We start from the raw sequence: 25909 nt of genomic DNA, 5'->3' as shown, positions 1-25909 counted from the left end.
TAATACTCTCTATGTAGGTTAAGCCAATAATACACTCTATGCAGGTTAAGCCAATGGCACTCTCTATGTAGGTTAAGCCAATAGGACTCCCTGTGTGGGTTAAGCCAACAGCACTCTCTGTGTAGGTTAAGCCAATAGGACTCCCTGTGTGGGTTAAGCCAATAGCACTCTCTGTGTAGGTTAAGCCAATAGCACTCTCTGTGTGGGTTAAGCCAATAGCTCTCTCTGTGTAGGCTAAGCTAATAGCACTCTCTGTGTGGGTTAAGCCAATAGCACTCTCTGTGTGGGTTAAGCCAATAGCACTCTCTGTGTGGGTTAAGCCAATAGCACTCTCTGTGTGGGTTAAGCCAATAGCTCTCTCTGTGTAGGTTAAGCCAATAGGACTCTCTGTGTGGGTTAAGCCAATAGCACTCTCTGTGTAGGTTAAGCCAACAGGACTCTCTGTGTGGGTTAAGCCAATAGCTCTCGCTGTGTAGGTTAAGCCAATAGGACTCTCTGTGTGGGTTAAGCCAATAGCTCTCTCTGTGTAGGTTAAGCCAATAGGACTCTCTGTGTAGGTTAAGACACAACAGATTACGACTTATTTTCAGATATGTTGATACAGAAGCATCATTTAACAGATGGGAGCAGAAAATCCACTTTGACCTGCACATGTGTGGCCTTCAAAGCAAATTATTACCGCAGTGATATTCTCACATGAGATAGTCAAACAGGAATATATTAGCCCCATTAAATATCTTAGAATCTCGGGGGTGGGGGGTGGGGGTGAGATTGGGGCTACTATTAATTTCAAGGGAAAAAAGTCAAGGAACAAATGTGTGATATTTAAAACCTAAACAATAGTTGCTGGCGGTATCCATCTCAAACCCTGTCCGCCTCGAATTGCTTAAAACCCGCAATTTATCTACAGTGATTTTCCTTTTCCCCTCTTTGTCGCAGTCGATTGAAAAAAGAAAGAGTTGCACAAAGGACAAAATCGCATTCTCCGGCGTTACAGGAATAGATAAAACTTCGTGATACACCAACTGGGAAACAGCAGCTTCAACGTTTTGTCCGCTGTATATATATAGAGAGAGCAATATAAAGATTGTTTCTAACTTTTACTCCACAATATCATTCACGTGTTACACTTTTTTTTATTTTCTGAACGGCAAAAGGGGGAAAAAAATAAGACAGAAATTGTTTTTCAAAAATCCTTCCAGAAAAATGAGGACAAATTTCGATTTTTTTGTATCACTGATAATGCAACTTATTAAAGTTTCCAAAGCCATTCTAATGCCTCAGCCTCACAAATATGTATTTCTCTTCCCTACAAATATTGGTTGCAAGGGTATCCGTGTTCAGCGTGTTTCTTTGACAGAGTTCTTCCCATTATGCCTTGCTGCTTTCTTCTTTCGGTTGGATGACGTCATTGGGCACCGCCTCCTCTATGTTTTCTGGACTCAAAGCTTCCTTGCCATTGCCTTCCTTTAATGGTAACTTTCTGCAAACGATTGACAGATGAGAAGAAGCTGTGAGGATAATTATTCTGAATTATCACGTAACAGGTGAAACCTAGTCAGCCCTACATCTCTGGCACTGCCCAGCTCATGCTTCTCATGAAGAAAGAGCTTGCACTGAAGTCACACTTCTCACGTGCTTCGCAGCCAATTAATTCCTTTTGAACTATAGTCACTGTTTTGTAGGCAAGGTCTCACAGACGTCAAATGAGATAAATAACCAAGTTATTGTGGGGTGTTTGAGAACATAAGAATTTGGAGCAGGAGTAGGCCATACGGCCCTTCGAGCCTGCTCTGCCATTCAATAAGATCATGGTTGATCTTCTACCTCAACGAAACTTTCCCGCCCTATCCCCCATATCCCTTGATTCCCTAAGTGTCCACAAACCTATCAATTTCAGTCTTGAATATACTCAATGACTGAGCGTCAACCACCCTCTGGGGTAGAGAATGCCAAAGATTCTGAGTGAAGAAATTTCTCCTCATCTCAGTCCTAAATGGCCAACCCCTTATCCTGAGTCTATGCCCCCTAGTTCTAGACACTCCAGCCAGGGGAAACAACCTCTCAGCATCTACCCTGTCAAGCCCTCTAAGAATTTTTTTCAGTTTTGGAGATCACCTCTCATTCTTCTAAACTCCAGAGACTGTGGGCTCGATTTTCATTGTGCCGTGGAGTCGGGATTGGAGGCATGCGGGGGGTTAAAATCCTGAAATCAGGGGTCCCGACCCCATCCCGCACCCAACTCGCCTCCATGCCAGTTTCAAAGGAGGCGGGTACCTGCCCCCGCACTGGGACCCGCCTCCCCGAGGCGGGAAGGGATTAGTGTCAATTAACTGCCTGTTAACAGGTAGTTAACAGGCAGTTTTTAGCCTAATCCCTATTTTTAAGCTTGAACTGTGGGATTCCTGACAGCTCCAAACCACGCCAAGTTGGAGGAGTCGGGCCGTCGGGTTGAAGGGCTTAGAGGGGTCGAGATGTCGGTGTTCAGGTGAGTGCTGTGTGCATGAGTGCAGAGGTAAGTGTGTTTGGTGTGTCTAAAGTGATTAAAGAAGTGTAAATTACCTTTTCTTACCCTTTCAGCCTTCCTTCCTTTAGGTGCGGGGAGTCCCTCATCTCACCGGCACAGAAAGCAGAATAGCTGCGAACTGTCAAAAGTGACAACCTGCAGCTTTCTGTGCAGGAGAGATTTCTAACTGAGTCTGCGTAGAAGGACTCAGGTTAGGAGTAAGACTGTCAGTGTTTGACAGCTTCAAACAGCTGTGAAACACTGATACTTCATCTATCAAAACGTCTTGACAGATGAAATTTCAGTCTGTGACGTCACCTGTTGCCCGCTGGGCGGGCTCAACAAGGTCAATCAAGTTAAAATCACGTGGATTGGCCACATCTCGATGGAGGCGGGACTACAACCTCGAAAGTTGTAGTCCCGCCTCCAACCCGACTCCTGAATGAAAATCCAGCCCTATAGGTCCATTCCGCTCAATCTCTCCTCACAGGACAACCCTCTCAGCCCAAGAATCAAACATTAAGGGACGAATGTTGGCGAGGGCACCAGGAGAACTCCCTACTCTTTCTCGATTGGTAGCACGGAATCTATTACCTTGACCTTTACAAGTAGATGGGGTCTTTGTTTCAATGTCTCGCCTGAAACACAGCACCTCTGACAAATGCAGTGTTCCTAAAATACCCTACTGGAACAGCAAGCTCATTGTAGTCAACTCCTAGAGTGAGACCTGAACACACAGTCCTCTGACTCAGTGTGAGACTGTTACCACTGTGCCAAGCTGCCTGGCTGATATGTGCCTCAGTGTCAGGTCCTCTATATGTATGCTAAACACAGGTAAAAGGAACAGCTGTGACAAAGATAATAGAACGTGGAATTAAGGGGAATGTGGTCACATGGATAGAAAAGAAAAAGAAAGACTTACATTTCCACAGTGCCTTTCATGACCTCAGGACGTCCCAAAGCGCCTTACAACCAATGAAGTACTTTTGAAGTGTAGTCACTGCTGTAAAGTAGGAAATGCGGCAGACAATTTGCGCACAGCAAGCTCCCACAAACAGCAATGTGATAATGACCCAGATAATCTGTTTTGTTTGCTATGTTGATTGAGGGATAAATATTGGCCAGGATAGAGAAATGGTTGGAGGGCAGAAAGTAAAAGAAAGTTTCCTAGACTGGAAAGATGTGCTGAGTGGTGTTCCACAGGTGTCTTTTTGGAGGTACTCTCATTTACTACATACATAAATGATCTGAATTTAGAAAGTGAGGGAACAATATCAAAATTTACCGACGATACCAAACTAAGCCTCTGAGTCTTTTTTTGTCAGGTTAGTGTCCAACACATATAGAATCATTGGACTTAAGAATATCCAACCCAGCCTATTGATAAGTCCAAATTAATGCAGTCTCTGTGTGCACACTCACTCTGTAGGGACCCCCACTTAACTAAACTCAGAGAACATAGGTACAGGTTGGCAAGAGCCAAGGTTGAAGGATCCCAAAGTGTGTGAACGGCTACTGCTGGTGTTTAAGCAGTTAAAAACAACCTAAGTGCCAGCTTGCCTCAGTTGGCAGCACTGTCAGCTCTGAGTCAGAATGCTTTGGGTTCAGGCCCCACTGAAGGCCTGAAGCACCTAATCAAAGCTGTCACTTGAGAGCAGTACTAGCGAGTCTAGCACTGTTGGAGGTGTCATTTTCTTGGAGTCCCTCAAAGAGGAGTAGGGAGGTCTCTTGGCATCCTACTCAACATTTCCCTCAATCGTGGCTCAGTGGGTAGCACTCTTCCCTCTGAATCAAAAGCTTATGGGTTCAAGCTCCACTCCAGAAACTAGGCAGACACTTCAGTGCAGTACTGAGGGAGTGCTGCACTTTCAGGGGTGCTGTCTTTCAGATGAGACATTAAACCGAGGCCCTGTCTGCGCTCTCAGGTGGACGTAAAAGAGCCCATGGCACTTTTCGAAGACGAGCAGAGGAGTTCTCCCCGGTCTCCTGGCTGTCATTTATCCACTTAATGTAGATTCTCTGGTCGTGCGCTATGAGGGAGCTTGCTGTGCGCAAATTGGCTGCTGCATTTCCTACATTACAACAGTGACTACACTTCAAAAGTACTTAATTGGCTGCAAGGTGCTTTGGGATGTCCTGATGCTGTGAAAGATATAAGTGCAAGTTCTTTCTTTATTTACTTGACCTGGGAGTGGCTGCTGTTGACACTGGGTTTAATCTTAATCAGAGCCTGATTAGCCCCAAAAATCTAGGATCCCGCCCCACCACAGTAAAAGTGAACGAGTGGGACTATGGTGTTCAGGCCAGTTGCACTCCTGCTCCTGTCGTGACTTCTAGGGTCAGGCAATTTGGCTAAAGTGGGTAGGTGCTTGTGCTGCTGTTGCCATAGTTGAGGCGCCTGCTAGGTAGGGCCGGAGGAAATAATGGCGATGGTCAATCACCGGGACCCCAGCACTGGCAGGTCTGGCTGAGGGACCCCTCCAATGAAAACTATTGGTCATTTTCCAAGAAGGCCACTGCAGTCCATGTGGTGAAGGTGCTCCCACAGTGCTGTTAGGGAGGGAGTTCCAGGATTTTGACTCAGCGACAATATATTTCCAAGTCAGGATGCCTTGATGTCAAGGGCAGTCACTCTCACCTCACCTCTGGAATTCAGCTCTTTTATCCATGTTTGGGCCAAGGCTGTAATAAGTCGGGAGCTGAGTGGTCTTGGCGGAACCCAAAGTGAGCATCGGTGAGCAGGTTATTGGTGAGTAAGTGTCACTTGGTAGCACTGTCGATGACACCTTCCATCACTTTGCTGATGATTGAGAGTAGGCTGATGGGGCAATAATTGGGCGGTTTGGATTGTCCTGCTTTTTGTGGACAGGACATACCTGGGCAGTTTTCCACAGTATCAGATAGATGCCAGTGTTGTAGCTGTACTGGAACAGCTTGGCTAGAGGCGCGGCTAGTTCTGGAGCACAATTCTTCAGTACTATAGCCGGGATGTTGTCAGGGCGCATAGTCTTTGCTGTATCCAGTGTGCTCAGCTGTCTCTTGCTATCACATGGAGTGAATCAAATTGGCTGAAGACTGGCTTCTGTGATGGTGGGGACCTCAGGAGCAGGCTGAGATGGATCTTCCACTCGGCACTTCTGGCTGAAGATGTCTTTTTCACTCGCGTGCTGGGCTCTTCCATCATTGAGGATGGGGACATTCATGGAGCCTCCTCCTCCCATTACAGGTAGACTATCCTTAATCCGAAAACCTCGGGACCAGCCGAGTTTCGGATAAAGGAGAATTTCGGATTTCGGAAGGTGGGTCGGCGGGTGTCCGCGGGGGGGTCGGCGGGGGGTCGTGCGCACGACTTACGCTGACGCTCAGCGTAAGTCAGTCGGGGTCGGCGGGGGTCGGGGCCGGCGGGGTATGCGGGGGGGGGTCGGCGGTTGTCGGGGCTGGCGGGGTCCGCGGGGGGGTCGGCGGTTGTCGGGGCTGGCGGGGTCGGCAGTTGTCGGGGTCCGCGGGGGGGTCCGCGGTTGTCGGGGCTGGCGGGGTCGGCGGTTGTCGGGGCTGGCGGGGTCGGCGGTTGTCGGGGCTGGCGGGGTCGGCGGTTGTCGGGGCTGGCGGGGTCGGCGGTTGTCGGGGCTGGCGGGGTCGGCGGTTGTCGGGGCTGGCGGGGTCGGCGGTTGTCGGGGCTGGCGGGGTCGGCGGGGGGGTCGGCGGGGGGTCGTGCGCACGACTTACCCTTTATCCGAACTTCCGCAACCGGAACCCTCTAAAAACCGAAGGTTTTTTCGTTCAGCGTAAGTCGTACGCACGACTTACGCTGAACGAAAAAACCTTCGGTTTTTAGAGGGTTTCGGTTTTCGGAAGTCCGGATAAAGGGTAGTCTACCTGTAGTTGTTTAATTGTCCACTACCATTCACGACTGCAGAGCTTTGATCTGGTCTGTTGGTTGTGGAATTGCTTAGCTCTGTTCCTAGCATTCTGTTTAGCATGCATGTAGTCCTGTGTTGCAGCATCACCAGGTTGGCACCTCATTTTTAGGTACGCCTGGTGCTGCTCCTGGCATGCTCTTCTACACTCCTTATTGAACCAGGGCTGGTCCCCTGGCTTGGTGATAATGGTAGAATGAGGGATATGCTGGGCCATGAGGTCACAGGTTGTGGTGGAATACAATTCTGCTGCTGCCCCACAGCACCTCATGGATACCCAGTTTTAAGCTGCTAGATCTGTTCTGAATCTATCCCATTTAGCACGGTGGTAGTGCCACACAACACAACGGAGGGTGTCCTCAGTGTGAAGACAGGACTTTGTCTCCACAATGACTGTGCGGTGGTCATTGCTACCAATACTGTCATGGACAGATGCATCTGCAACAGGTAGCCTAGTCTGGCAGCTATGTCCTTCAGGGCTCAGCCAGCAGTGGTGCTACCAAGCCACTCTTGGTAATGGACGTTGAAGTCCCCCACCAGAGTACATTGTATGCCCTTGCTACTTTCAGTGCTTCTTCCAAGTGGTGTTCAACATGGAGGAGTACTGATTCATCAGCTGAGGGAGGGCGGTAGGTAGTAATTAGCAGGAGGTTGCCTTGCCCGTGCTTGATGCTTCATGGGGTCCAGAGTCAATGTTGAGAACTCCCAGGGCCACTCCCTCCTGACTGTATACCACTGTGCCGCCTCCTCTGGTGGGTCAGTACTGCCCGTGGGTGTGCCCGAAATCGATGCCGAGTGGTCCGTCCAGTTTTATTCTTCGTATTATTGTTTGTGTAGCAGTTTGGTACAACTGAGTGGCTTGCTAGGCCATTTCAGTTAAGAGTCAACCGCATTGCTGTGGGTCTGAAGTCACATATAGGCCAGACCAGGTAAAGATGGCAGATTTCCTTCCCTGAATGACATAAGTGAACTGGCTGGGTTTTTACGATAATACTAGTTGTTCATTTAATTAACTGAATTTAAATTCCCCCAGCTGCTATGGTGGGATTTGAACTCCGGCCTTTAGTCCATGGCCTCGGGATTTCTAGTCCAGTAACATAACCACTATGCTACCGTGCCCCTCTTTTGATAGCTCCAATTATTTAAGAAAGGAATCGGATCTTGGAATTGATAGGCTCCTGGGTTTGACTGTAATAGTCAGAACACCATTATGCTAACCACTATGCTACCATCCCCGTACAGTATGCCAGGGGCATCAGAGTTAAAGTTGGCAGAAATTCCACCAGATTGTGTCCCCCCCCCACCCCCTGCAAATCCCACCTCCTTCAAGACAGCGATCGATAGACTTTTGGGCACTAAGGGAATCAAGGGATATGGGGATATTGCGGGAAGGTAGAGTTGAGGTTGAAGATCAGCCATGATGTTATTGAATGGCGGAGCAGGCTCGAAGGGGCCGAATGGTCTACTCCTGCTCCTGTTTCTTATGTTCCTCTGTGACGTCAGCTACAAAGGCGGCCAATGTTGGTGACGTAAGAAAACTCACTAAGCACTTGGTTGAGTATAAAACAGGGCTTTAATCAACTGTTTCACAACCATGAGATTCTAGTTACATCACTAGTTCCTGGTTACAAAAACGTCCTGGGCAAGCTGGGCCCACGCCCGAGTATTTATACTCCTTGGACGGCGTCACCAGCTGGCCGCCCAGTGTTATTTCGTGAGTCATTTCTTCATGAATGATAAGATTCATGACAGTGGGATCCGCCTGATTCCAACCTTTCCAACTAAACTACGATCAATGCGAAATGAGACGGTGATTAGGCACAAGCCGTATTGAGGCTCCTGTAGCCTCCACTTGTCCCAAAAGGGGCCCTAGGAAACTTGGGGCTGATCTACTCCTTCATCTCATTCGCCGTCTGTGGGACCTCACTGAGGTCGATGCTATTTACCCATGTAAAGACAGTGATTGCATTTCAAAAGCAATTCATTGGCTGTGAAGTGCTCTGGGACATCCTCAGGACCAGCGCTCTATCAGCGCGTTTTTTTTTGTTCTTTCTGAAACTGACATGGGACACAAACAGTCCGTAATTTGTCAAATCGACACTCGGTTGGCAACCTCACTTAGAGAAAGAATCCGAATGACCAGTGGGGAAGACTTGTGTTGCACATTTATGGCAAGTGAGAGATACTGGAGGCATCAAACAGTAAATAAACAGATGGGTTCAGGATGCACTTTGTCTGATCCACATGTTGGCAGTTTGCCCAGTCCAGCCATTTCACACAATTGTGCCAATCTCTGATAATTATTTTATATTTCTGGCATTTTTCTCTGCTTGCTGGCGCCAGTCAGACACAAGACAGATGGCAAACATTCGCAGCCAGGCACCTACACACATCCAGCAAGGAGAAAGTTGTCAGAACTGCAAAGAAGTTTTCCAAATTCTTATTTTAAATTTATGTTTTCTTACAAATTTACTCTCTCTGCTCTCCCAACTCCAAAGTTACCCGAGGAGAAGGCGTTTCTTTTCAATGCGACAGTATTTTCTTGCTCTAATTTACAGTTCACTAACAGATCAAGTTTTGAAATGAGCGATTTTTGTGGGTGACTCACTAATTACGGAGAAGAACAGGTTATTTTCTCTGTTACTGTTAAGTTCACTCTGCTGCAGGGGAGAGGATTGGACAGCGATGGACTCCTAGGTCTCCTCCAGCTCTGATATGGAACTGAAAGCCTCCAGGAAGGAATGTCCCTTTCATGAGCCCGACTACCCCATGGGGAAATGGTTGGAGTCCGCTCGATACCGCTCTGTGACAGTATGGCCCAGGATGCAAAGGCTCACCGTGTGGCAAAGCTGTGGGCCTGCAGACTGAGGTCCAAGGCACTGTGGCATTGGGTGTTTGAGTACCAATGTCCAGTGGCACGGTGTGGCAAAGCACCAATGTCCAGTGGCACGGTGTGTCAAAGCACCAATGTCCAGTGGCACGGTGTGTCAGAGCACCAATGTCCAGTGGCACGGTGTGTCAGAGCACCAATGTCCAGTGGCACGGTGTGTCAAAGCACCAATGTCTAGTGGCATGGTGTGTCAGAGCACCAATGTCCAGTGGCACAGTGTGTCAGAGCACCAATGTCCAGTGGCATGGTGTGTAAAAGCACCAATGTCCAGTGGCACGGTGTGTCGAAGCACCAATGTCCAGTGGCACGGTGTGTCGAAGCACCAATGTCCAGTGGCATGGTGTGTCGAAGCACCAATGTCCAGTGGCACGGTGTGTCGAAGTACCAATGTCCAGTGGCACGGTGTGTCAGAGTACCAATGTCCAGTGGCACGGTGTGTCAGAGCACCGATGTCCAGTGGCATGGTGTGTCAGAGTACCACATGACCCCATGCTACTCCCAATTCCGAACCCTTGGAAGGAGGGCAGACTTACTCAGGCTCCGTGAGTGGTGTGGTTTCATTTGGTTCATTCGCTGAGCTCCCATCGTGGTTTGTGATCGGTTCATCTTCTGTCCTCATCTCCACTATGGGCTCTTTTGACCCATCCTTCCTGAAAAGGTAGAATGAAGATCAGTCAATGCCTGCCCTTTAAAGGGGCGGCATCTTTGTGCAAAGAACTGCTGGGCCTACCTTTATTATCAAGGAACAACATAAATCCCATCAAAACAACATCTCAACACTGCCGGTGTTGTCTCCATAATGATATTGATACATGGCTCTTCGATATTCAACAAGAAAGCTTGAAAGATTGAGCAGGCTTGGGGCTCTTTTCTCTAGAAAAGAGAAACATAGAAACATAGAAGATAGGAGCAGGAGTAGGCCATTCGGCCCTTCGAGCCTGCTCCGCCATTTAATGAGATCATGGCTGATCATCCAAATTCAGTACCCTGTCCCTGCTTTCTCCCCATATCCCTTGATCCTTTTAGCCTCAAGAAATATATCCAACTCCTTCTTGAATATATTTAATGAATTGGCCTCAACTGCCCTGTATGGCAGAGAATTCCACAGGTTCACCACTCTCTTGGCGCAGAGAAAGCTGTGGATTGACCTATTAGAGGTATTCAAGATTATGAAAGGGTTTGATAGGGTAGACGTAGAAAAGATGTTTCCACCCGTGGGGGAGATCAGAACTAGATGCCATAAATATAAGATAGTCACTAATAAATCCAATGGGGAATTCAGGAGAAACTTCTTTACCCAGAGAGTGGAACGTGTTACCACATGGAGTGGTTGAGGTGAATAGTATAGATGCATTTAATGGGAAGCTAGATAAGCACATGAGGGAGAAAGGAATAGTGATATGCTGATGAGGTGAAACGTAGAGGGGTGGGAGGAGGCTCGAGTGGAGCATAAACACCATCATGGACCAGTTGGGCCGAATGGCCTGTTTCTGTGCTGTATGTTACATGTAATTCTATGTAAAAAAAAAGGCTTTGTCAAGCACTTTTCTTTCATGTAGTCAGTGCACGTTTAACAAATACAACACACAACAAATACAGGATATTTGTATTCCTCAAACACCAAAGGTACATATTACAAGTGACAATTGGCATACCTTGGAGAGTTTTATTGTCATGAAATGGAGTCTCTGGGAGCTTTGTTGACTGTATTGCCAATATTTATGATTTTTGTTTTATTTTTATGGAGGTATGTACTCGGTTTTATTTTACTTGACTTGTATGAATTTTACATTCATCAGATTGAGACAAATGGCATATGGGTCCCATTTTAAGCACCCAGGGCAGGTAAAGCATGGTTAGATGCACAGTAAATCTCACTCTCTTCTCCCCAACTAGGTGACTCAATCCCAATGCTCAGAAGAGCAGCTCTTACTGCACCAATGTGACAGTTTTTGCTGCCAGCACACAATCCTTGTGATCGGTCTAATTGAGATTGACAGTTGAGTGCCAAATTAGGGGCAATTTGTGCCCATTAGAAATTTGGTTCTGACACCAAAGATTCATTTTAAATAAGAATTTTTCAACCAAAAGACTGGAAGATATCGGGCCGTATTTTGCGACCCCCCACGAAGGGCATGCGCTGAAACCCGGCACTTGCAACCTGTCAAGAATTCTTGACAGATCATCCGCCTGCCCGGGAAAAGGGCCTCCGCGGGTGGAGAGTTGCGCTTTTTGCACAACCTCCGCCTGCTGAATGACTGTCAAATTCTTACGCCTGGTAAAAGCAAGCTTACGACTTGCTTTTACCAGCATAAGGGGGAAAATTTCAGTTATTTGCGCCTCCCATTAGCGCCTTAAGAGGGCGCTAATTGGGGCACAAAGCAACTAGCGCACGGGCACGGCGATGTTTGCGCCGCTCGCGAAATTAACTAGACATTTTGCAGCGGCGCTAAACACTACCGCCATGGTCTCCTGCGCTGGCAGATCGTGACATCAGTCGAGTGCGCAACGCCCCGTTCGCGCCCCGGACCGGATATTGAGTGACGCCCCCTGCCTTACCGCCTGCCGCTAGCAACGACAGATTGAGGGGAACGTTTTGCTGTCAGAAAGGGACTGGGGGAGCGCTATTTAAAGGCGACCGCCTCCTGACTTTTTTTGTTGGTGACATTTTTGCACCACGCATTCTGAGAGAGAGAGAGAGAGACTTCTGGAGAGATTCAACGCTGTGTGAAGGAGTTTTGAGTACTGAGCAGCACTTTGCAGGTTCATTTTGATTTGCCCTTCCTTGCTTCGCCAGCGCTCTGAGGTAGCGTCTCGCTGCTCGGCCTTTGCGCCTTAAGACAGGTGTGAAGCGCCTGATTTAGCGCTCCAATCACCTCCAGGGATGATAAAAGCCAAGTTTGCCGTCGGAGGCGATAATTAGCGCCAGGCGCTAAACTTTACGCACGGCCGATAATGGCGCCCCAAACGGGGCGATACTGAATTTTTCCCCCCAAGTGTTTTAAAAAATAGAAAAGTAAAATTTGATCACTTATTTATAAATTAAGAATACTCTTCAAAAAGGTAAGTTTATTTTTAGCCCCGTAAAAACCATGTAATTTTTTTTTCCAAAAATAAAATTTTTCTTTAAAATATTTAATTAAATGGCATGTGTTGGTGTATTTTTTAGGTGATCCCCATTCATACTTTTGACAGTTCCGTACGTACAGACCTGTCAAAAGTATGAATGGGGATTCTCTTTTATTGGTTGGGCCGGCCCACGTGATCCCAGGAGCGCCTACGAACCGCTTGCACCCCTGGGATACGTGGGGCTCTGCCCGCGCGGACCCGGAGAGGCCCAGGAGCACAAGCCATCATTCCTCCCAGGCCACCAGGTACTTTCGTAGACATTTTGTAGGTTGGAGGCGTCCACCCGCGGGAAGCCTCCGATCGCACATGTTGGCCCATCATCTCATTAGTCTGCGTTCACTCACCACACCATCCAATTCGAACTTCCTCCCCCACTACCAAATGTTTCATGTTATTTTCTTCACTCCTTACAATCTCTCTGGGCTATGTACCAACTATGACAGAGGGCAGACACTGGGGGAGGAACTCAACTCATGGCCGTCTGTTTTGCGCCTGAAAAATAGGCAGTCAAGAGTTGAAAATCAGTTGGGGGGAGGGGGGGAGGTGGAGGATGGATGGGGAGCCACAGCTACCCCATTGAGGCCCAAGGTCTACCTGATCCCGTATTCAGCAGGCCTGTAAATGGAACAGGCGTAAGGCTGGTTTACTACGTAAATAGGGGTTCTACGCCGGTTGTAGGACCCAAAGCAAATGTAAAAATGTGCAGAGCACGAGATAAATTGGTTAAAATTTAACCTTTCGTCATTGCCTCATTTGTTGCAGCCATATGCCTCGGTAATGTTTAATTCTTCGTGGGAACGCCATTATCTCCAAGTTCTCCTCCAAGTCACACACCATCCTGACTTTTAAATATATCACCGATCCTTCATTGTCGCTGGGTCAAAATCCTGGAACTCCCTCCCTAACAGCACTGTGGGAGTACCTTCACCACACGGACTGCAGCGGTTCAAGAAGGCAGCTCACCACCACCTTCTCAAGGGCAATTAGGGATGGGCAATAAATGCTGGCCTTGCCAGTGATGCCCACAGCCCAGGAATAAATTTTTTAAAATTCTCTTACTCAAGAGACTTTAGTCCTCTTGTTTTATTGTATGCTACACTGAATTTACAACACAGAAACAGGCCATTTGGCTAACTTAGTCCGTGCCGGTGTTTATACTCAACATGAGCCTCCTCCCACTCCACTTCATTGAAACCAATCAGCATAACCTCCTATTCCTTTCTCCCTCATGTGTTTATCTAGCTTGCTTGCTGACCTACATTGGCCCCTGGTTAAGTAGCGCCTCGATTTCAAAATTCTTATCCTTGTTTTCAAATCATTCCATGGCCTCGTACCCTCCCTATCTCTGTGATCTTCTTCAGCACCCCCCCCACCCGCCCCGAGATATCTGCGCTCCTCTAATTCTGTCCTCTTCAGCATCCCTGATTGTAATCACTCAACCATTGGTGGCCGTGCCTTCTGTTGCCTAGGCCCCAAGCTCTGGATTTCCCTACCTAAACCTCTCCGCCTCTCTACCTCTCTTTCCTCCTTTAAGACGCTCCTTAAAACCTACCTCTTTGACCAAGCTTTTGGTCACCTGCCCTAATTTCTCCTTATGTGGCTCAGTGTCAAATTTTTTGTCTTACAATACTCCTGTGCAGCGCCTTGGGACGTTTTACTACGTTAAAGGCGCTATATAAATACAAGTTGTTGTTGTTGCTGTTGTCCTCCTCCTGTGAAAATAAATGTCTTCATTCCTCCCTCTTCCCCAGTTGCTGGCCCCCTGTTCATATACCTCTTGCAATTGGAATAGTGAGGGGTAGCGGTGTCGGCTGTCTAGCCCCAAGTTACTGCCAGTGCTGCTCCAAGTTGTCTATTAAAAGGTGCGCGAGATTGGCTCCATAACAGTTTCTACCTGAGATTCCTTTCTGCAGTAGGGCAACGGAGCTTAAAAGACTGGGGAAATCAGACCTACTTCCTAGTATTCCATGGTGGTCTCCGTTAGTGCTTCGACATCTTGCTTTTAGTTCTTACCTGGACACGGGATACATACTGGATAGCTAACTTTGTCACGCCAAGCAAAGACTTGGGATTCACTGTTGACAGGCTTTCTCCAAGTTCTGAAAAGATTTCTAAAAACAAACTCTCATCTCTCGACTTGTCTCTTACTGCAAATGGGAGCTCTGGGGCTGCTCGAAAACTAAAGTCATTGTGCGAATCGGCAGCATGAAATGTTCTCCAGATCTGTTTTCTGGTATGGCTTTGAGCTCTATCTGCACAGGAGCTTTCAGTGTGAAGGAATAAGCCATATAACCTATTCAGAAAAATACACTATCTTATGAAAAAATTCTGGCCTTATTAAAACATGACAAACTGGGTTTGGAAATTTAGAAACATCTGCCCTCGTAAAGATGATATCAAGTAAGGAACACCTGCCATCACACCGTTTTTTATATGGTAAACTTAGAACACCTCGAGATGAGATATGAGTCTGGCTGAGCCGGCAGTAAGAATTGCAGAGGTCAGCAGAAAAATGACTAGAGCTAATTAGCTTGCACCAGCAGAAAACCTTAAAGGAAATACCACTGGAAAAGGGTATAAATATTGAACTCTCAAATGGGATAGTAGACTCGCTTTAATCGGGCAAAGTGATTCTCGGCTTCAGAGGCAGCTCTGTAGTCTACCACTCTTTGTACCTCGGGGATCAAAGGTATTTGATTTTGGTGGATATCCTGTAGACTTTAAGAACTGTAAAACTGTAGCGAAGTTAAGGTTTGAAAGTAAGGTTCTCTGATAATAAGATTGTAAGTTTTCTCTTTTTGGAACTGTTAATGTTGCGATTGACTCACCAACTGTAAATTACATGTCGGTTCTTTAATAAATCGATATATTTTTAGAATAGTCTCACATAATACTTCTGTGTCAAAAACTCGCAAACTCAATCTCTGTACACTCTTTGGTGAGGAGTTGCAGAATTCTGGGGGAGTTTTCCAGACTCTGATAATATCCAGAACGTTACAGTCTAGCTAAACTTATTAAAAGTGCTATCTGGAGGATGGTAACATTTTCAGGTTGTTCCTTTCCTTTAGGGAGAGATAGTCTGGACCTTTAGACCCAATTAAGTGTCTTTAGGATACTTCTGATAAGTGTCTTCTGATGAAGGGTCCCAGACCTGAAACGTTAACTCTGTTTCTCTCTCTACGGATGCTGCCTGGCCTGCTGAGTATTTCCAGCATTTTCTGTTGTTATTTAAGTGTCTTTAGGATTCGGCTACCTCAAACTTTAGTTGAAAGTGAACGTCTGAGAAATACGCCTGATCCGGGGTAGCCCTAAAGGGGCTAGGACTAGTAATAATCCCTTCATCAGGAGGAACCTGCCTTGAGGCGCTACTCAGTGTTTGTTAATTCACACAAATGGCACAGTTTTAACAACAGTTATATGGTGGCTTCCAACGTAGTAAAACATCCCAAGGCACTTCACAGGAGCGATATCAGTCAAAAAATTGACTCCAAGCCAAAGAAGGAGACATTAGGGGAGAGGTGACCAAATGCTTGATCAAAAGGTAGGTCTTAAGCAACGTCTTAAAGGAGGAGAAAAAGGTGGAGAGGCAAAGCGGTTTGGGGAAGGCAATTCCAGAGCTTAGGGCCTTGGCAGCATGGTCGCCAATGGTGGGGTGAAGAAAGTGAGGGATGCACAAGAGGCCACAGTTGCAGGAACATAGAGATCACGGAGGGCTGGAGGGCTGGAGGAGGTTACAGAGATAGGGGTTTTTAAACGTTGTCATTGATGATGCCATCTGTTTCAGAAACTGCCCAGCATTTAAAATCTTCTATATAAGAAAAGGTGGAACTGAAAAAGGTAGCTTTTTCCGTCAAACCCATCTTTCCGCAGACCATGTATATCACCGATTCCTGCCAATCCAGCTAGTCTCCTCAGCAAAAGTCTGCAAAATTAAGCAAAGGTCTAGACTGCTCTCCTAACCTTGCATCATCCATTATACGTCCATGGACTGGTTATATTCCTTGGCATGTTTATGGTCCCAGCAGCTAGGTAGCCTTCGATCATCTCCACCTGTATTTATCAATTGTTAATGCAGTGAGTATAGTTGGAAAGGCTGCGATTCTATTTCCACATTATACCCAGCCAGGGAGGTCTTAATGCTTGCTCATACTTTAGGTTCTCTGGCCTGTTTGAAACTTCTACTTCTGGCGCCAAATTTGTAGCCTTCAGATCATCTAACTCTCTTAGAAAATAAATCCAAAACGCACAGGAATAATGTTAACCAATTCGTATCTGGATGTACAAGTAGAAGGCAGATGCTGCCCCTTCATTTTTACACACAGACAGTAAAGACAAGAAGAAAAGGCCATCAGGCCCACCCCATCCCGTCAATGGTGTGAGCGCGCATACCATACCTCCCCCCCCACCACCTCCCACCACCCCCTGCTCCCGATCAACACTATCTCCAGAGAACAGGCAGAAAAAAAACAGAGGAACAAACCTATGGTCAACTGTGGAGAGTTCTTCTCTGACAGCCTAAGGCAATAAGCGAGTTCCAGGAGAGTACAGTTACCCAGGCCTCCATCACAATCGCAATCACAACTAACAAACAATTTAGCTTCTTATATCTAGAATTGTCATCTCAGGAACTAGTGAAGTTCCCTTTTTAAGGAACTGTAGCAATTCCATACTCACTGCACTTTGTCCCAGAGGACAATAACTGTTTGCATCTAACCTCTTTGCCCACAGAGGACTTGAGCACAAAAATCTCGGCTGACACTCCAGTACAGTGCTGAGGGAGTGCTGCTCTGTCGGAGGTGCCGTCTTTCGGACGAGACGTTAAACCAAGGCCCCGTCTGCTCTCTCAGGTGGACATAAAAAGATCCCATGGCACTATTTCGAAGAAGAGCAGAGGGAGTTATTCCTGGTGTCCTGGCCAAAAATTTATCCCTCAACCAACATCACTAAAACAGATTATCTGGCCATTATCACATTGCTGTTTGTGGGAGCTTGCTGTACGCAAATTGGCAGCTGCACTTCCTACATTACAACAATGACTACACTTCAAAAAAGTACTTCATTGTCTGTAAAGCGCTTTTGGATGTCCAGTGGTTGTGAAAGGTGCTATATAAATGCAAGTCTTTCTTTCTTTTTCTACTACTTCTGTCCATTTCATATAAGCTATCTAAAGACTATCCAATCCCTTCATCGTTTGAAAAACTTCAGTTATATACCCCCTAAGTTTCCCTAAACCTATATTTCTCTAAAGTAAATAACCCAAACTCTTGCAGACTTCCCTCATATCTAATATGATAGCAAAATACTGCGGATGCTGGAAATCCGAAATAACAACAGAAAATGCTGGAAAAACTCAGCAGGCCAGGCAACATCCATGGAGAGAGAAATAGAGTCAACGTTTCGGGTCAAAACCCTTCTGTAGAAGGGTTTCGACCCGAAACGTTGACTCTATTTCTCTCTCCACAGAAGTTGCCTGGCCTGCTGAGTTTTTCCAGCATTTTCTGTTGTAATTTCCCTCCTATCTAAGATCTCTTAGCATCATTCTAGTCACCCCCTTCTCCTCTCCAGTGCCTCAATATGTTTCACTATGCTGGGGATGAAAATTAGACACAATACTTCAGATGCAAACATACCAGAGCCTTACAGAGTCTGAGTATAGTACCCGACATTATTTAAATAATGTCCCTATCAATACGACCTGAAGCCCTATTTGCTTTCCCTGTAGCCTCCTCACTCTGCTTGTGTACCTTTATCGAGTGATTAGCTACTACCTCCAGGTCTCTTTCTTGATCTGTTGCCTTTAATACGTACCTGGCATGGTACAGACATTCCTGGACTTTCCTGCACCACACTGCATGGCATTCCATGATATCTGCCACACATGGGGCCCATTCGCCTAGCCTACCTCGATCAACCTGCAACCGACTGATTTGTTCTGAATTACTAACATCTGTGTACATTTCTGCATCATTCATGAATCTCAGAATGGTTCCAACAAAGCCTTCCTCAACATCATTAATGAAAGTGGTAAACAGCACTGGCCCCATTACAGAGCATTGCAGAGCCCCATGTGTAACTGCGTCCCAATCCCATTCATTCCCATTAACGAAAACCTGCTGTTTATACAAATTCAATCAGTGGCCTATCCATTGTAATAATTGCCCTATAATCCCATGGGATATAATTTTATTCTAATAGCCATCTTATCATCACCATCATCATTGATGGTTTGCCTAAGGCAGGTTCTGACTCAATCCCACTTTTCCAAATCACACTGTCTAGCCATCTATGCGGTACTTTATAAACACTTTTTGGAACTTAAGGAGCAGAACATCAACTGGCCGATCTTCATACACCACCTAGTCACTCCGTAAAGAACCTGATCACGTCACTGAAGAAGGCGCTCCATTTTCTGAATCTGTGTTGGGTATTTCTGAAAAATCTAAGTGATCAAATGCTACATACTGAATAATGTTTTCCAATGGCTTTCCGAGTATTGAAGTCAAACCCAGGGGCCTATAAATTCCAGGATCTGATTCCTTTCTTAGATAATTGGATAGTGTGAGCCAACCTGCAAACCATGGCAACCAACCCAGATCTCAATGAGCGACTGACTATGTGAGCCAGTGGCTCACAGACAACCTAGTCCAATTTGCTGAACACTCTGGATTAACTAGCATTGGGTCCTGCAGTACTGTCAACCTTAAATACATTAATCTTGACTAAAGCCATTTCCTTAGTTATGTCTAACAAAGTACTTCTATCCTGTAATAGTGGTACTAAAGTATCCGTTTAGATTTATCCATATTCCAGTTCCAATGAAAGGTCATCGACCTGAAACGTTAACTCTGTTTCTCTCTCCACAGATGCTGCCTGGCCTGCTGAGTGTTTCCAGCATTTTCTGTTTTAATTATCTACTTATCTCATCAGCCATTTCTTTAATTTTGTACATAACCTGTCCTGACAAACATTCTCAAAGGACCAATGTGGTCCTTGATTTTATCCTGACTCTCAAAATAACTGAAAAACGCTTACCATTACTACTGCAGTTGTCCACTCTGCTTTTTAAAAAATATATTATAATTTATAATATTGTCTTTATTTATATTTGGATGCTTTTTATACTTATCCCTATTTTGTTGACAGTTGAATGCTGTTTACACTGTGACATAGTATTTATTTCAGTTTCTTTCTCTATGAGCATCCTTATTTAAACATTTAGGCTTCACTTTACAGTCAACCCTCCTTTTTGCACTCTCGTGTGATACAAGGCTTCAGGTACTGTCCCCCTCTCCCTCAAATCTGCCATCATCAACCCTCTCCTCAAAAAAACCCTTGACCCCTCCGTCCTTGCAAACTACTGCCCCATCTCCAACCTCCCTTTCCTCTCCAAAGTCCTTGAGCGTGTTGTCGCCTCCCAAATCCGTGCCCATCTTTCCCACCACTCCATGTTTGAATCCCTCCAATCAGGTTTCCGCCCTTGCCACAGTACCGAAACGTCTCTCATCAAAGTCACAAATGATATCCTTTGTGACTGTGACAAAGGTAAACTATCCCTCCTCGTCTTTCTTGACTTGTCTGCAGCCTTTGACACGGTTGACCACTCCATCCTTCTCCACCGTCGTCCAGCTGGATGGGACTGCACTCGCCTGGTTCCATTCTTATCTATCTAATTGTAGCCAGAGATTCACCTGCAATAGCTTCTCTTCCCGCTCCCGCACCATTACCACTGGTGTCCCCCCAAGGATCTATCCTTGGCCCCCTCCTATTTCTCATCTACACATTGCCATTGGCGACATCATCGGAAAACACAGCATCAGTTTCCACATGTCCGCTGACGACACCCAGCTCTACCTCACTACCACTTCTCTCAACCCCTCCATGGTCTCTAAATTGTCAGACCGCTTGTCCGACATTCAATTCCGGATGAGCAGAAATTTTATCCAATTAAATATTGGGAAGACCGAAGCCATTGTCTTCAGTCCCTGGTACAAACTCCGGTCCCTAGCCACTGACTCCATCCTTCTCCCTAACATCTGTCTGAGGCTGAACTACACTATTCGTAACCTTGGTCTAATATTTGACCCTGAAATGAGCTTCCGACCACATATCCGCAGCATAATTAAGAACACCTATTTCCACCTCTGTAACATTGCCTGTGTCCGCCCTTGCCTCAGCTCATCCGCTGCTGAAACCCTCATTCACGCCTTTGCTATCTCTAGACTTGACTATTCCAACACACTGGCTGGCCTCCCACATTCTACCCTGCATAAACTTGAGGTGATCCAAAACTCGGCTGCCTGTGTTGTAACTCGCAGCAAGTCCCGTTCACCCACCACCCCTGTGCTCGCTGACTTATATTGGCTCCTGGCTAACCAACACCTCGATTTCAAAATTCTCATCCTTGTTTTCAAATCCCTCCATGGCCTCGCCCCCCCTTCCCTATCTCTGTAATTTCCTTCAGCCCCACAAACCCCAAGATATCTGCGCTCCTCTAATTCTGGCCTCTTGAGCATCCCTGATTATAATCGCTCAACCTTTGGTGGCCGTGCCTTCTGCTGCCTAGGCCCTAAGCTCTGGAATTACCTCCCTAAACCTCTCCACCTCACTACCTCTCTTTCCTCCTTTAAGATGCTCCTTAAAACCTACCTCTTTGACCAAGCTTTTGGTCACCTGCCCTAATTTCTGCTTATGTGGCTCGGTGTTGAATATTTTGTCTTTTAATACTTCTGTAAAGCGCTTTGGGACGTTTTGCTACATTAAAGGTGCTCTATAAATACAAGTTGTTGTTGTTGTTGTTATAGCTTTAAAAATAATCTTTTGTTCTTTACAATACCCAACAGCATAACCCAATGTACCTTCCTCATGTCTTGCGCAATGGAAAATTGAACCCTCCAGAAGTTAGACACTAAGGCCTAGAAATTTGGTGGCGCCCTCGCCTGGGTGCCAGAATTACCGCTGCGAATGGAGTCGCTTGCCCCCCCACGGAAATTCAGTTTTGAGCGCCCCAAGAGGCTTAGTCATTGAGTATATTCAAGACAGAAATTGATAGATTTTTGGATATTAAGGGAATCAAGGGATATGGGGAGAGTGCAGGAAAGTGGAACTGCCCGGGACACAGCCGGCACTGCCCGGGGGGGCGGGATCAGGAGGCCGGGGACGGCAGCGCGAGGAGGTGCTGGCAGGCGGCCACCGAAAAAAATGGCCGCCCCGCACCTCCACCTTAATTTGCGCCACTACCGCCACAGGTAGGCCCCGTGAACCGGTCGCGATTTGCGACCGACGTTACAGCGAGGGGCGCGACCAAATATCGCAATCGGGGCGGTAGCGGGGCGCTGCGCACACCGATGATGTCATCGGTGGCGGCGCAGCGCTACAGGCTAACGCCGCCATTAGCGCCCCGCTAAATATCGCGGGAGGCGTGGCCAGTGGCGCTAAAGCCACTGAGTGCCCTCTTCAGGCGCTAACTGATAGCACAGACCACCGAATTTCTAGGCCTAACACTAAATTATCAGCAATGTTATGCCATCTCAGGATTGACATTGAACAATAAGAACATTACATAAGAACATAAGAAATAGGAGCAGGAATAGGCCATTCGGCCCCTCGAGTCTGCTCCGCCATTCAATACGATGGCTGATGTTCTACCTCATCTCCACTTTCCTGCACTCTCCCCATATCCCTTGATTCCCTTAATATCCAAAAATCTATCAATTTCTGTCTTGAATATACTCAATGACTAAGCCTCCACACCCTCTGGGTTAGTGAATTCCAAAGATTCACCACCCTCTGAGTGAAGAAATTTCTCCTCATCTCAGTCCTAAATGGCCGACCCCTTATTCTGAGTCTGTGACCCCTGGTTCTAGACTCCCCAGCCAGGGGAAACATCTTCCCTGCATTTACCCTGTCAAGCCCTGTAAGAATTTTGTATGTTTCAATGAGATCACCTCTCATTCTTCTAAACTCTGGAGAATATAGGCCTAGTCTACTCAATCTCTCCTCATAGGACAATCCCCCCATCCCAGGAACCAGTCTGGTGAACCTTCGTTACACTTCTTCTATGGCAAGTATATCCTTCCTTAGGTAAGGAGACCAAAACTGTACACAATACTCCAGGTGTGGTCTCACCAGGGCCCTATATAATTGCAGTAAGACGTCTTTACTCTTATACTCAAATCCTCTTGTTGTGGCGGAGCCACTAAGGGACTCCGATCAGTTGTATATAATTCCCTTTAATAATATGTTAGCTACAGCCTGAGTCTGTATCTTTGTTTTCACTGTTTACATGTACAGAGCGCGATCACTTTAATAGCGCGGGTAAACGCGATGACATCACGCCGTTCATCACGTGATCCCCCACCGGCGGGAAAAACATGATGACGTCATGACGTCAGTCACGGGACCGCCCAAGCAGTCCTCGTGGAGCCTCCGAACTGACTAGACCGATATTCGATGTTCTCCTGTAGTTATTCGTTAAACCCTGTTAGTTTTCATTGAACCTCATTTATTTGATCGCCTGAGTGGACCTCAGTCTTTTGATAGGAACTAGACATTCCTATATTCATGACCCCGACTTTTGCGAATGGTTTTCGCAGAAGTTACTGAACATGGAATCGAACGCCGTTGCTTTGAAGCTACCACAGTTCTGGAAGCAACAGCCAGCCGCGTGGTTCATCCAGGCTGAAGCCCAGTTCGCAATCAGGAACATCATTGCGGATCAGACCCGTTACTATCACGTGGTCTCCACCCTCGACAGCGCCACAGCCTCGCGGATCGTCAGCCTGCTTGGTAATCCACCAGAAGATCGCAAGTATGAAACGATAAAGGCGCGGTTGTTACATGTCTTCGGGCTCACGAAGTCGGAGCGCGCCCGCCGGCTGCTCAATATGCCCGGCCTCGGGGACTCCAAGCCGTCCGAGCTCATGAGCCAAATGCTCACGCTCCTGGGCTCTGAACCAGAATGCTTCCTCTGCAGGGAGCTATTCCTCAGCCAGCTACTGGAGCAAGTTCAGGCTGCCCTAGCCAGGTCAGAAGCCACAGACTGCGCAGAGCTGGCTGCCGAAGCGGACAAGATTTTCGCGGTGACACAGCAGTAATGCGCTGCCATGAGGCGCCCATCCCCCACAGATGCTGCTCCAGCCCCTCAACCTGCGGGGTTGTGCTTCTACCACTCCCGTTTTGGCGCGAAAGCAAGATGCTGCCGCCCTCCCTGCAGCTTTTCGCTCAAAAAACAACAGCAGCCACCCTGTCGAAAGAGGACCGGTTATAACGAGCGCCCCGCGGCTGCGATGGCAATCGGTAATTCGGGAAAACTCCTCTTCATCACCGACTCCCTATCCGGTCGACGTTTCCTCTGCGACACCGGGGCACAGTGTAGCATCCTACCCGCGTCAAATCTTGATCTACAAGCCGGGGGGCACGGCCCCTCCCTCCAGGCGGCTAATGGCGGGGCCATTCGGACCTTCGGAAGCTGGCGGGTCCAGGTGTGCTTCGGCGGCCAGCGGTTTTACTGGGATTTCATCACGGCCAAAGTCTCTCAAGCCATCCTCGGGGCGGATATTTTGTGCACCAACGGCCTCCTGGTGGATGTACGGCACCGGCGGTTGATCAGTGCGGCCACTTTTCACTCCATCCCGTGCCACCGCGGTAACACCGTGGCGTGCACTGTCTCCTGCACGTTCCCACCTCCGGATGACTTCACTCGTCTCCTCGGAGATTTCCCAGACCTGACCAGACCCACTTTCTCTTCCACGGCCATGAAACATGGTGTCGAACATCACATCACCACTACTGACTCCCCGGTCTACGCACGGGCCCGGCGCCTCGAACCTGGCAAGCTCACGGCTGCGAAAGCGGAGTTCGACACGATAGAGCGGCTAGGGATTATTCGCCGGTTGAATAGTCCCTGGTCTTCGCCTCTCCACATTGTTCCGAAACCTGGCGGCGGATGGCGGCCTTGCGGCGACTACCGACGCCTGAATGACGCCACTACTCCTGATTGGTACCCGATCCCTCATATTCAGGACTTCTCTGCCCATTTGGCGGGAAACACCATTTTTTCAAAAGTCGACCTTGTTCGTGGCTACTACCAGATCCCCGTACACCCGCAAGACGTCCCGAAAACTGCAGTCATCACCCCATTCGGCCCCTTTGAATTTCTGCGGATGCCGTTTGGATTGATGAACGCTGCACAGGCTTTCCAGCGCTTGATGGACTCCGTGCTTTGGGACCTCAAGTTTCTATTCGTCTACCTCGACGACATCCTCATCGCCAGCCCTAATAAAGAGGAGCACATCTGCCATTTGCGCACCCTCTTTAGACACCTCAGTCAACACGGCTTGATCATCAACCCGGCCAAGTGCCAGTTCGGCCCGCAGCAGATTGATTTCTTAGGCCATCGCAACACATCGGGTGGCGCAATTCCCCTGCAAATGAAGGTGGAGGCAGTTACTTTGTTCCCGCGCCTGCAGACCGTCAAGGCCCCGCAGGAGTTCATCGGGATGGTAAATTTTTATCACCGGTTCGTCCCTAATGCAGCTCTGCTCATGCAGCCCCTGTACAAGGCCCTCAAGGGCAAGTCCGGCAAGGATCCAATTAGCTGGACGGTCGACATGGCGGGCGGGCGTTCGTCGACACAAAAGGCGCTTTAGCCAACGCAACCATGCTGGCACACCCACTGCCAGGTGCCACCATCGCCCTTACCACCAACGCGTCAGACTACGCCATCGGTGCAGTGCAGGAACAGTGGGTGCATGGGGCGTGGCAACCGCTGGCGTTTTTCAGCCGTCAACTACGGCGAAACAAACGGAAGTACAGCACGTTCGACCGGGAGTTGCTGGCCCTTTTCCTGGCCATCTGCCATTTCCGGTTCTTGCTAGAGGGACGTCCGTTCATGGCTTTTGTGGACCATAAGCCACTAACGCTCGCTATGGCCAAGACCGCCAAACCGTGGTCAGCTCGACAACAACGTCAGTTGACGTTTATTTCAGAATTCACCACTAACATTCAGCATGTATCCGGTAAGGACAACCTGGTGGCGGATTGCCTCTCCCGTGTGACCGTTCATGCAGTCCAGCTCGGCATCGACTATGCCCTCATGGCTGCGGATCAAGCCTCAGATCCGGAAATCCAATCTTACAGAACCAACCCCTCTAGCCTCCAAGCGGCCGACGTCAAATTCCATGCCGCGGGCACTACGCTACTCTGCGACGTCTCCATGGGAGATCCTCGCCATATTGTGCCGGTCGCCTGGCGCCGAAAAGTTTTTGACGCCATACACGGGTTGTCGCACACTGGCATGAAGGCCTCGCAATGGCTGATGTCGTCCAAATTCGTGTGGCGGGGCATACACATGGATGTTCGCGACTGGGCCAACAAGTGCGTGGTCTGCCAAAAGGCCAAGGTGCAGCGTCACATCAAGGCTCCATTGGCCACTTTCGTTGTTCCGGAACGTAGGTTTCATCATGTGCA

General features: G+C 47.8%; 1 protein-coding gene across 1 annotated transcript in view; it reads right to left on the bottom strand.

The window, feature by feature from the left end:
• Positions 1 to 1076: 1076 nt before the first annotated feature.
• ncam2a (neural cell adhesion molecule 2a) overlaps positions 1077 to 25909 on the bottom strand; it is a 659443-nt gene continuing 634610 nt past the window's right edge. Inside the window, exons 16-17 of the mRNA XM_086007257.1 lie at positions 9847 to 9963; positions 1077 to 1483 (exon numbers count right to left, since the gene is read on the bottom strand). Of these exons, the coding sequence (XP_085863383.1) occupies positions 1372 to 1483; positions 9847 to 9963 (229 nt within the window). The 3' untranslated portion in view covers positions 1077 to 1371. The remainder of the gene's footprint in view (positions 1484 to 9846; positions 9964 to 25909) is intronic.

This window comes from Somniosus microcephalus, chromosome 14, assembly GCF_052327205.1.
Source record: "Somniosus microcephalus isolate GS21.2 chromosome 14, FLI_Smic_1.0, whole genome shotgun sequence".
Taxonomy (NCBI): Eukaryota; Metazoa; Chordata; class Chondrichthyes; order Squaliformes; family Somniosidae; genus Somniosus; species Somniosus microcephalus.
Note: the sequence above shows the minus strand (reverse complement) of the source record. Positions and strands in the feature narration are given on the sequence as shown.